General features: G+C 42.7%; 1 protein-coding gene across 1 annotated transcript in view; it reads right to left on the bottom strand.

Moving 5' to 3' along the window:
* The window catches only part of DESI1 (desumoylating isopeptidase 1), a 17,057-nt gene extending 3,858 nt beyond the window's left edge, over positions 1–13,199 (bottom strand). Inside the window, exons 1-5 of the mRNA XM_009290123.1 lie at positions 13,115–13,199; positions 3,207–3,228; positions 2,223–2,292; positions 1,445–1,554; positions 521–643 (exon numbers count right to left, since the gene is read on the bottom strand). Of these exons, the coding sequence (XP_009288398.1) occupies positions 521–643; positions 1,445–1,554; positions 2,223–2,292; positions 3,207–3,228; positions 13,115–13,199 (410 nt within the window). The remainder of the gene's footprint in view (positions 1–520; positions 644–1,444; positions 1,555–2,222; positions 2,293–3,206; positions 3,229–13,114) is intronic.
* Between the last annotated feature and the right edge of the window lie 51 nt (positions 13,200–13,250).

Raw genomic sequence — 13,250 nt, forward strand, 5'->3', positions numbered from 1 at the left:
GGAGGGGAGGTTGAGCTGAACTACCAGGCAGGAATTCTTCATCTCCTCTTTTTCATATCCTCTTTTTCCATCTAGTCCTAGCTTTAAAGCTGCAGCGTTAATTTTAAAATTACATCTCCCCTGCCTCTTCACAAGCAAAGCTGACACTTCCACTGCAATTATGGCGCTTAGAGTAAGAGAAGTGACCTTTAACAGATACTGGTTTCCTAAGACAAAAAAAACTTGCACCATTTTCTGAAACTTTCTATGCTTGTCTGGTCACATATAAGAGACCATCACAAAATAACTAGTTTAAGTCAAAGGCAGAACAACCTTCCCCTATCTTCTTAGTAATGCCAGTGCCAGTCAGCACTTGTCATACAGTGTTGTAAATGTTGAAGTAAAGCAAATAGCATCCTCTCCTTAATCTTATGCTGGTTCTCAGAGAAAGCCAGCAGAAACTGGTACTGCTGACTCTGTCAAATGTTTAAGCATTAGCATGGAGCAATACATTACAGAGAGGAGCGGCATGCATACTCACGTGGCAAGAACTTCAGCTGGAAGGTCAGTGATGTAGGAAGGGATTTTTCTTCCTGTCAGGAACTGTGCCACTTCATTACTGAAGGTGTTGCAGTTATGTTCAAAGAGGTTATAAGACTCTCCTCTGTGCCACAGGAAAGGAATTGAAACACAAAAAGACAGACTCAACAATAAATCTAACAAGCAGAAAAACTTAGACCCCTAATGAGGAACATCTCCTAACGTTAGCATTTTTTTCCCCCACAAAGAATTCTAAGGCAAATAGGTAACATACAGACATCAATTCACCTTCAAATTCAATTGAATCAGGGTGGAAAAATGACATCTCTCTGCATCACTGACTTTATACAATGTTTTTTTGGAGGATAAGCGAAGTCAGGTTTCTTCAATTAAAAACACAGAAGGAATAACAAGAAATCACAGGAATTATTGACATTGAAATATAGCCAGAACACTAAATGCTAGTTTCCTATTCTTGTGAGAAGTAGACTAGACTCTTTAACAGTCAAGACCTTGCTTTTACTCCTCTGAAAGTTGGCAGTTTTACTACAACACTTCACCTATGACTCATGGGGCAAAGCACTATTTACTGAAATACTTCATATAGCACCTTCATTTTCCCTGGTGATTCTCTCAAAGGCATTTCAGGCATTACTCCATTTTACGAAAAACAGTGTGAAAGACTTCCTGGCAGAATGCTTTCCCAGACTAGCTCAACTGGCACACCAGAGGGTTGCCTAGCTGGTAGCTCCTTGTGTATTGGTGCATCAGTTCCCGTCTCATATTTGGAGAGTACCAAATAATACACTAAGCAGACAAAGCTTTGTGAGCAGGATTGGTTTCATAATACCTTCCTCCATTCTGCACCCCTTCCCCTAAAGGCTTTTTTTGTTATACAGATTTTATCGTACAAGCTGCTACTTACCGGAACATAGATTCCCCCAAAGAGGAAAGATATTCCAGAAAAATTTCTTCTGTGACTTCAGTGTTCCCCAGGTCAACAACTGAGTCAGGGGGGCCAAGAAGTGTCCCTCCCTGTAAAAATTAACAGCCAGAAGACAGTGTTAAATGGACAGACTGAATTCTTTTGGAGGACTCTACTGAATAGAGCTATCGTGGCTTGTCTAGGCACAAAAGGAGGAACTTTTAGTATGTTTGTCAAGCAAAAAGCCCTACTGGCCTCCCCTGTTCTGCACTCAGAGAATGAGAAATAACATGCAACTTACATTTCAGCTTGCATACTTGGGTCTTTGTGCTGAAAGCTCTAAGCTATGGCAAAATTCTGCTTTAGAAGAATGGCCCATCAGTTTTGCCTTTCCAAGAACAGAAAGGTCTGACAAAACATATTTTTTATTTTTTTTTTTTTTAAATCTTAAAAAGTATGCCTTGAGTTGCCAAGTCTGTATGTAAAACTTATCGATACAGAATTAGACAAGTTGTCACTCTGGCAATGCAGCTGCAGAAGGTGTCTTGGATAGACAGACTCTACCAGCAGAAGCAACCCCCAACCTGTATTTAGTTGGGCTTAAACCCACTGCCCATGCTCCCTTTTCCTCAGATGCCCTGGGCAACCATGGCAAGCAGCCACATCTGGCTGAATTCAGAAGCCTCTTGCTGCTTTTCTAAAAGACAGTGACACAAGGAATTCTGATCAGGTAACCCTATCACAAAATCATCTTATCAGAAAAATAAGTTTAACTTACAGGTGCACAGCTGGATATTCCTCCACTGCCATAGAAGAACTCATCCTTATGGACTATTATGGAGGTGTGCCTGCCACAGAGAACAAAAAACAGGTAAAAAAGGAAATATTTAACCTAGCACATAAATCACCGGTAAATTTATATGCTCAAGGACATCACGAAGTGAGTAACTGAAAGAATTTAGAAACAGGATCTGCTGGGACATGAATGGATATAGAAGCAATGATTATCAAGCCTACTGTAAGTCTGTAAGCAGCTGGGAAAGAACAGGCTTAGCTAGGTGCCCAAGCATGAAGGAACATAGGAAGAGAGGGACTTCCACACCAGCATGAGATCTCCAGCAGCCTTTTTCAGCTAAAGGGTTGAGGGTGAAGTCACAGATATAGAGACAGAGCTAGCCCTGCTACCACATTGACAGAAGTGCATGTCTGATAGGCACTGACTGAGAAGAAGGTCAGGCAGTCACTGGAGATGGATCAATAGAGAAGAAAATGGATGGACAAGGGTTTGGAGTTTTTTTGCCTTTTTTTTAAAAACTCTTGATATGAATTATAGCAAATTGGGGTGTTTTGTAACTGAATGTAGCCACCGCTCTTATGTGCCAGAAGGCCTGATTCTGTAATACCTTCTTCCCACCTACTCTCTTACTCTCATGTTTAACCATGCCTGCAATCATAAGACAAAGTGCTTGGGACAAGGACAACATCCTACCCTTGAAAAAGCGTACAAGTGCACTAAAATGCAACAACTACTACCAACACTTTTTTCATGGGGTCCACTGAGCTTTGAATGGAGAAGTTTAACCAGCACCTGACTGTACATCATCTTACTGTCAATCTGTATTCAGGAACAAAAAGTGCCTTGGTCTCTCTTCAGCACCAAAATGTTCTTAAGATCTGAAGCATATATAATCTCATATTGAAAATACTTCCTACACCACACAGTGTTTAAGACACATTATGCAATTTAAATCTAGTCACTTACCAGATGCCATCCAGCTGTTTCCCTGTATGCAGAGAAAAGAAGAGTTATTAGCAACATATTTTCCAGATTTCAGCCTACTTTCTCTCAATCACTTAGGAACCGTGCTTATTATTTCACCATGACAGTAATACCAAGGATTTCATCCCAGAGTTGCTTCTAAAGAAACAGAATGCCCTTCTTTCAAATGAACTACTCAGTCCACACTACTGCTGTACTTTTTTCCTCCTGCATGCAGAGGTGGCAATGCCATCCTATCCTGCCAGTGCTTACCTTCCTTGGGCTTTTGTCTACAGACCAAGAAAAGAAGCCTTTTCCTAAAATTAGAGTCTTCAGTCAGGACCAGAAGAGTTGAATTTTACACTGATTTCATAATTGCAGGCAGTTAGCCAGCACAGTATTCAGTTTTCTTTTTCAGTAACTGATGAGAGCTCTGACTTGGAACATAAGATCTGTGGTGATAGTCTCGATGATCTATTCCATGGTTTCCTCCTTTCCCTCCCTCTCCGTCCTTAAAAATTAACAGTTTAAGTGGGAGTTGGGGCAAGGGGGAAAAGTGCAGGGTTGAAATTTATACAAGTTATAAACTTGTGTGTTTTGTAGAACACAGCAGCAAATACTGGCTTCAGGCACCACTAAACTGGTAATATCGTTGTGTCTTAGAGAAAAAGTCCCGTCTGAAATGCTTTTCCAGTTCCCTAGAAGTGGGAAACCTAAACCTCTCTGTGTTCATCTTGGGATCAAACCTCTCTTCAAAGGGTCACCAGCTGTTACTGCTCTAGGCTCAATTATTTTATCTACCATAACCTAAAGGCTTGGTCCCTGGTATCGTACCCTTTGTAAACTTGCAGCCAGCAACAGCATGCTATGACAGATGCACTGTAACTTTATTTTGCCAAACAGGGTGCACAACACCCAGAAAAGTGGATTTAGAACAGAAAAACTGTATGCATACCAACATTTGGTATTCTCCTGAACCCAAACAGTAGACTGAGTGCTCCTCTGTCATAGCTTCTGCTTGCTTGCAGCAGGCTCCCAATCCTTTTAGTCAGCCCCCATGTATAAGCGCTCTCCTCTAGCAGACCACTTCCCACACCACTATCCTTTATATCCAAGCAGCACCTCTTCCAAGATGTTTTGTTGTTACTGTTCAGCTTTTAGATACCAGAATGTGATGTGATGATCTGCTAAAGTAATCTGCAGGTTTTCCAGAGCTAGATAACAAACACTGTATACATAAAAAAAAAAAGCCACCTGAACATGAGAAGCACTGTTCTAGTGAGAATTTATTCAGAAAGCACTGATGGGTTAACTTTTGGCCAGCAGGCTTTGCTCTGGTTTGGACACCATCTGTTTGCATCACACAAGCCTCAGGCCTCCCAAAGCTAGCCACAGACCTTCTTGCTTCCTGAATTCTGGGCCATTATGTCTAGATATTATCCTCCTCCTTTAAATGTTGCCTCAGAGCTGTGGTCTTTTTTTAAATGTTTTATTCAAATGCTTGTGACATTCAGACTTTTCTTAGCTATCTTGAGGGCCACTGCCTTAACTGACCTTAACTCAGGATTTGGCTGCATCCCTCATCACGCTGTCAGCCTTGCCTCTCCATAGCAACTATTCCACCAGCCACCCTGCTTGTATTCCCACAGCTTATGATGCTGAAAGTGCACTGTGACTGCTCTTCAAAGGCTGGAATCAGATGCTCAGAATAACAATAAATTATTCCACTCAAAAAAAAGAAAGTTTGGTAAAAATGAAGCTTGGCTCAATTGCATTCCCCTGCTCTTCCCCCACGATTCCCAAAGAGGAGGCAGAATGTTACACACTGGGCCCCAGTTAGTGTATCAGGGGCCTAAAGCTAAATGGTAGTTTGACAGAGCAATATTTCATCCCTCAGCCTCCAGGATGCTGGCTTCTCTGCTGAAACTTTAGGGGTCACTCTTCTTCTGTTGGTGTCTAGCTTCTTCTAAGATACCCGGTGCGGTAGCAGTGATGGGGTACACTGTCCCAGTTCCACTTGTCCTGTGGAAAGACATTCTCCGATTATCCTTACTTAGATCAGTGCCACGGCATCAATGGCCTACAGGGAGGCAGAGGCATTACCTTTCCCTTTCTATAGGCAGAGGGTCTTGGGGTATTTATCCCCTCCTACTCCTCTGTCAGGGCTGCTTTGGTCTGTGAGTACCAGGAGTGAATATGCTACTTGAAAGCAGCAGTAGTTTGAGTTCTTTCTCTTGGGCAAAACCAACTTTCTGTCATCATCAGGACTGGGTAAAACAGAGGAACAAAACTGAGGAGGATAATCCTTCAAGAGTTCTGAGAAAAGGATGTTTATGTGTCCAAGTAAGGAATAAACAATCACTACCATATTTTTTCCTCTCAAGTCTGAAGCAAAATAGGCACAGAGATAGATACCTGCTTCAGATGAGGGTCGTATAAGAGTGGAGGCAGGGAAAAAGGCTGTTGTGACAATAGAGACATCAGTCAAAGCAAGCACACACAGTTTTGAAGTAGGTGGACTGATCTGTCACTACCATGGATCACAGCCAGGCAGCAAGCATATTCACTGTCAACCCATTGCACAGAAACGTAGGCATGGAGTAGGATGAAGGCCAAAAGATAGTAGCAATGATGCGAGAAGCAGAGCAGTGTGTTGCAACATCTCAGGAGCATTTGCTGCCCCTTTAGCGTGTCTCATGCTGTCGTGCTCCTTGATCCTCTAGCCCCTGTTCCACACCTTCCCCATCAGAGCTTTCGCCTTGCACTCTAGAGCTGCCAGAAACCAGTGACACTGCAGGCTCATCAGCAACATGTGAGGTAGGGCATAGTGCACTGCCCTAACTTTAGCAGCTGGCCTGCGATAGGCTCTACCGCTTGGCTTTGCATAGTTAGTGTTCTGCATATCTGTAATAAATTATTACACATTTGTTCACAATAAATCACTGTTTTGCACTAGAAACTTGAACTTTATCCTTCAGGGCAGAGAAACAAACCGTTTCAAAGGCAGCACATACTAGAATTGTATCTGCCCTTTTGCATGCTAAATGGAAAAAGAACATCTTAGTATTTACTTTCACACACATTGCCAGCAAACAACAATGAAAGGCTTTCCACAAAGTTGCCACTTTGCACCTATATTCTGTGTGCAGATGAAAGAGTTATAGCAGATGCTGACAATGTCACAGGTGCTGCCAGGAACCTGCTCATGCAATTACAACACCTACTTGAAAAGATCATTGCAGCAAAGGCTACCACACATTGGGCTGCTCTAGCAAGACTGCAGCCAGCAGCTCAAGGGAGGTGACCCTTTCCCCCTATTTGACACTTGTGAGACCACATCTGGAGTGCTGTGTCCACTTTTGGATCCCCCCAGTACAAAGGACGCTGAACATACTGGGCTGGAGCACTTGCTGTATTGAAGAGCGGCTGAGAGAACTGGTCTGTTCAGCCTCAAGAAGAGAAGGCCGAGAGTCCTTATTGCTGTCTACAACTACCTAATGGGTGTGGAGGAAAGGGAGCCTTGTTCTACTCAGAGGTGCACAGTGAAAGGCAACAGGTGCTAGTCAGAAAATGGGAAATTCCCAACTCAGTAAGAGGAGAAAAAAAAAATTACCATGAAGGTGGTCAAACACTGGGGCAGGAGTCCAGAAAGCATGTGGGATTTCCACCCTTGGAGATACTCAGAACTCAGCTGCCCAGGGCCCTGAAGAATCTGCTCTTGCCGGATCTACCTTGAGCAGGACCTCCAGAGGTCCCTTTCCACCAGTGCAATTCTCTGATTGTATGAACAAAACCCAAACAGAATTCAGGAAAGGGACTTCGCATTAGACTGCAGTCCCCTGGGGGGACTCTTCACAAAATCCGTAGCCAACAACAGGCAGCAACTGCCAGGGCAATAACAGAACAGCTCTTGGCAAGTGAAGCTGCCTATCTTCACAAGGCAGGTCTGTCTGAGGCTGCTCAGCTAGGTCAGTTTGTGCCAAGCACTGGTTTGATGATCTTAATGGAGCTGCTGACCTGCTATTTTCGCTTGGCTCCTGTAAGACATTAACCAGGCTGGCATTGTGGAAAACACATGCCAGATCTGCAGCACTGATGACTAAGGCATCCATGGTAGCTCTCCAGCCTGCTGCAGACAAAATAAAATCCCTTTCTGCCACTGGTGAACTGTGCTTGGTCGGAGGCAGTGCAAGTCTCTCCAATGACACCACCGTTGGGGAATCCTATGCCTAAGAAACCTGCCATTATTGGCCACATATGCATCACCCAGAGACATCCAAGATTAAGAACTTTTGGTATGCTGCTGCAGTTTCTTATGCTCCACAGCTGGCTGTTGTCATCTCAACTCCAAACTGACTGATAGGGGAATAAGTCAATGGCCACCAGCTTCTGAGGAACTTGGGCAGCTCCCTTTCCTGCTGCTCAGCAAGAATCTCAATGTTGTTTGTCTGTAAGAGGTTCTGTACAGACCTTCATGGCCGCCATCATATTCCTCCTGAAGTTTTGCCTCTGTTGGTGATCCTCCTATATGACTCTTCTTGCCCTTCTCTCAAACTCAGACATTGCACAGAACAGGTGACAGCTCACAACCACTGCCACTCCTGACAAGCTCACATAAAGCAATCAGGGCAGCCTGCACTAAGGAGTTATGTCTTACCTTCTGCTGGACATTGTCCACTATATACAAAATACATTGCTCACAGCCTCTGAAGGCTTGATACACACACCAGCCCCAAGCAATGATCGGCACAGCTCTGTTTCCACAGCCAGCTGCCTAAGTGAGAGCATGAATACAGTATTGCTGTAGCAGTGCTAAGGCACAAGTTGTATCCAGGCCTTGCAGTGACACCTTCCAATAAAGCTGCTTCTGGCAGCCCTGTCCAGCTTAAAAAAACAGAAGGTCAAGCTTGCCAGGGAGCCTCCCCAAATAATCCTACAGTGCAATAGAGCTTACATCTCATAGTCAATTGAGTGGTCTAGAAGAAGGGATTGCAAATACCATCTGGGATACTGGCAGACATCATCGCGTTTCATGCTCTTCCACTCCTTGCCACAACACTCCAAACTCCCGTGGCACGCCGCAATGTGGGCAGAACTATATGCTGGTACTGCCACCAAAACCAACACATTTACTCATAAGCTGAGGCTTATTACTGATTCCCCAGTAATTTCCATTTGAGCTGGTCTATAACTATATAGAAAAGTCTGATTCCCCAGTAATTTCCATTTGAGCTGCAAAAGCCTTTAAATTGCAGGCATTACCCTTCACTCAATACCTACAGCAAAGCTAATCCAAATAACGCACACACATATAATGCAGAACAGGACTGTCCTGATGGAATGATACTCTTTTGGGCATCTATGTTCATCCAGGTAAAACAGAGAAACAGCAAGATGCCTGAAGAGTTTAAATATCAAGGGACAGAGGGCTGTTGAGCAGGAAAGGGTGTTGCAAATTTAGATGTACATACTTAATCATACAACAATTAGTACACATGGTCAAGTTACCAGGTATCAGCTGTCCCACAGTAATTGCCTGTGTGCAAGCTCCACCTGAAGTAAATGTGAAGCAATTCAGCTTAATTTGATCTGCTTCCATTACAAGCTAATGCAAGTCAAGCTACCTTGTGTTTGTCACAGACCATGAACATGGACATGAAAGTTACTGTGTTGTATCTGCAAGAGTTTAAGGTGATAGCTTGTCAGTCTTTGGAAACGTGATCACATACCTGATCTTTAAGTCTGGGCTGGGTTTTTTTGTTACTTGCCGAGGTGCTTATATGGATCTTTCCTGAAAATACTCACTAGAACTCAGGAGGGGATGCCAATTCGGCATAAATCTGTGTGCTTAAGCATCTCAAAGATTCAAATTGTTTGAATGAGGCAAAGTATCATCTGGCAAGTAAACAAGTTTTTTTTATTTGTTGTTATTTTTCTTTATAACAATCATAGCTCAAATACTTTCATGGTGCTTACATGAGCCAGAAACCTATGAGAAAAATAAAACATTCAAATGCATTAAACAATTCCAGGACCCTCAGCTTAGTCACAGGAACGTGGAGAATGAAGTAGTTAGATTTGTTTGTTGTACAACTGATTCGGGAGACTGTTATTGTTAGGATATGAGGGTATTTTGAAAGAAATAGCAAGCCCGTATAATTTTAGAATACAATCAAATGGGATTACTTCCATGCTTGGATTTATCTGGAAACCCAAGCAGAAGGGAGATTAGATGCTCACCAATCTATTTTACTGGCACAGTTAATTTGTTAATCTCAAGGGCCACGCAATGTAGTTTATTCCTGTACATTTTAAATATCACATCAAAGTGGCATTTGTATATTAATCCAAATTATTAGACTGAAGGGCAGAAGAGTTCTGAGACATGAAGGAATTATATAAGGAGATGGGCACTCAGTTTACCCCATTCAGAGCTTAGGCCATCCATCCCTCAGTGCAAGAACATCACCTGTTCCTGAGCTGTAAAGTAAAGAAATAATAGGAAGCTTAGTATTTTTAACAACATATCTATGCTCTGCAATGGATATGCAAGCCCCAGAAAACCCTAAAAGACCCCAAAAAAGTAGTGAACTGGTCTTCTGTGGAACTGGAAGCAATATCATTTGGTCAACCAGTGTGGGTATTTCTAGCAGTGCACTGCTTTGCATATTGTTGCAGCTTCCTTAGGCCAATCCATTAAGATTCCTGCCCTTTTTGAATTGAAAATTATTCTAATTAGTCAAGCACTTTCTCCTATGTGCTACCCAGGGTGCTCAACTGAAGCAAAAAAACCTAACAGAGAGGGAGGAGCCTGCTTCAGTTCCCTTCTTCTTGAGGTGCCTAGAGAGACCAAGAAGTAGGCTAGATTGGGGGAGGGTAATGCACTTGATTTTCATGAAATCCCTAGCAAATGCTCTGGAGCAAAGATTATGGAATCTCACACTGGACCAATTCAAAACTCTTCAGAACAGGTAGAGGAGAGGCAGACTAACGTGCTGGGTCTGGAAGAGAGGAACAAAGCAGAAGGTACCTCCTTTTAGCAGTTACCTTTTGCTCCAATTCCTTCTGGGCTGTTAAGTCCCTACAGCTGAATGCACCACTTAAATTTCAACCAATACATACTCCCAGTCAACTCCCCGTTAATTTATACTACACTGAGCCAAAGCTGCTGTGGTAAACTAAGCTCCTGCCCACTCTGTCACATGAGCAATAACCTCAGTTACAGGACAGGAGAACTTTGAGAGCTGCAAGACATTTTTTCCTTAAGCCCATGATGCAACAGGATTTTAATCTTCCTTAAAGATTTCTCTGCCTTTGGACATCTACTTCAAAATCAGCACTGCAAGCTGAACTATTCTGTTTTCCTCTCTACCCTCCACAGAATTGGGTGGATTATATTTTCTGTCTTGAAAACAGAAATCTCATTGCATTCAGATTAACATTTATTATTGTTAGATAATGTAGCTGGACAGACAAATGTAGTCTCACAGACTGAGAATGGGGGAGAGTGGGGGAACAGTACCTGTAGAGAAGATGCATGTAGAGCAATGGCACACAAAAATTAAACGCTCCGCTTCTGATATCAAAGGCAATTGAACTACAATATTTGGTCATGTATACTTTAGAATAGAAATATTCACCGAAAAATTACAGGAAACTCACAGAAAAGTAAGAAGAACAAAAGTAGTCTGGGTAGAAAAAGAGTAAACTTGCCAAGAAAAGTGAAGACGTGCCCAAGGGGCACAACTAAGTCACTCTAAAGCCTGCTATGAACAGTGCTGTATAGCTCTGCCTTCCAGGTTCATCATTCAATGACAGTGGAGAGAACTGATACTGAAGAAGTTAGGATAACGTTTAGTAGTGAGAGCTGATCCTTGAATACTGTACTGACATAATCCATAATACCTGTGGATCCCATTAGCACAACTGAAGACACCATGTGGTGATGCTCTCGCAGTGGTCAGCCCCACAAGAAGGGATTCATCCCCTTCTGGCAGGGGGATCTGAGCTTCTGTTTTCGAGCATGCTAGGAATTGATTTTAGTACAATCACTGATCGTATTTGTTTCTTCTCTCTAACACACACGTATTTCAACATAGGTGATGTTACAGAATTATCACTCAAAGCAAAAGCATTGTTTCAGTCAATGGATGATGGCATCTATGGAAAGAATACCATAAATAGAGATGACAAATGTTTAGCGCTAATCATCTAAGAAATCCTTTCCTCTCCAATTTCTATGACTTTCCCTGACGATGTACAGTTTATGAACATCACTAACAAAAAAAAAGGAAAAATAGCTATTGACCATCTGAAAGTCGATGTACAGAGAAGTAGCAACAGTTTTTGTTGTTCTTCAAGGGAAAAAAAAAAGGTGTGTACATGAGGCAAGAGGAGTATTCTCTCCATCACTTTGCTCTTGGGGAGGTTTCTAATAATCTGGAGGTATGACAGAGCTGAATGTAAATGCACAGAAGATACTTAACTTGAAGGAAAAAAGGAACAAACAATGATTTGTTTTATGGACAATCCAGTCGCTGGATCCACATAATCCCAAATATTCTGCAGTCTGCGTTGTCACTGTGACCACGCAGGCCTAGTTGGCCTTGTTCCACAAACACATCTGAACTCAGCTAGTTACCAGGCAGTACTAGTGAGCAACACTTCCCACGCTACCAAGAGATGTGTTCGGATTTTTAAGTTTTCCTTTTCATTACTCAGACTCCTAGAAATTTAGCACCAAACTGTATCGCAAGCACAAAGTTTTTAAGTTGTTGTTTGGATAGCATAAAAAACACCAAAAATGAAGTCATGCACTAAGTGTTTTTATGTGGAAATTAAGAAAGCTACAAGATTCCAGGATTGACTCTGTGGGTAAGACAGCTAAAAAGCCTTCGCTTGATCTATATGAAGACTAGCATGGAGATACATACAGTGACAACCTATTTCTGTACAAGTCTTTGCTTGGACCAACACTTTGAAATAAGATTGGTTAAAATCTGCTCACCTCAACCACGGGTAAATCATGCACACATGTAATCTGTATCTTAAGATTTATAACTCTTAGCACAAGATAAAACATGGCTATTATGAACTAACAGGTGAAAAGTTACTTCCCTGAGGGCTACAACAGAAGCGACTCTGATCACACAAAAAGTTTTGAGATTATCCAGTGCGGGAAACACACATCTTCCAAAGTTGTTGTTGCTGTCTGGCTAACAGAGCATATCACATACGATCGCTATAATATTTTCTTCTCAACTTTACAAGCCTATCGTTGATGTGTATGAAACCTCATGCTAAGAATTATTTGGACTTTCATTTTAAGCTTGCAGGAAAGCACAGAATCTCCTCATAGGACAGATGAGCGAAGTGAATGCCAACAAACTGTAAAACAAGATTACACGGAGCCATCTGTTTGGACACTGAGCCTGTTGAGAAGTCTCATCTCACACAGACTGCTGATCCGACACGGGCCAGAGTCTACACATAACAGATATAAACTACTCTCTCATTGCGTTCCTAATTCACACTTCCAAAACTTCAAGAAAAACCTAAGTTTCCTTCGCATCCTCAGTCCAAGGTTCAGTTGGAAACGCACACATTCTTAATATACAACAAACTTTTACAAACTCTCTGGAAGGAAAAGGTGGCTAGTTGCACATCACAAGCCATGCAACACCTAGCCCAGTCCAGCCTCACCACAGCATGGAGCCGTTTGAACTCAATAACCTTGTAAACAGCAGAAGGCTTTCTTCCAGATCAGCCTTCCTGCCAAGGCACCATAGCAGTCGGGAACCGAGCTTTCCCTCACCTCAGGGGCTAAGTAATACTTTTAATTTGCCTTTAGTAAATAAAATGAACGAAGCGGCAAAGGACGGGTGGGGGAAAAGAGGCTGGACCCTGTTCACCTGGAGCTGCCGTACTGACAAAGCTCGTCCCGCTGACCACGGAGACAGGGATGCTGCAGCTAAACCCCACTTCGTTCCCACGCATCGGGCCCCCAAGCCAGGCCTGCACACAGTCGTGCTTCAGCCACCGGACCGG

This window comes from Aptenodytes forsteri, unplaced genomic scaffold (genome assembly GCF_000699145.1).
Source record: "Aptenodytes forsteri isolate BGI_AS27 unplaced genomic scaffold, ASM69914v1 Scaffold284, whole genome shotgun sequence".
In the NCBI taxonomy this organism is placed as follows: domain Eukaryota; kingdom Metazoa; phylum Chordata; class Aves; order Sphenisciformes; family Spheniscidae; genus Aptenodytes; species Aptenodytes forsteri.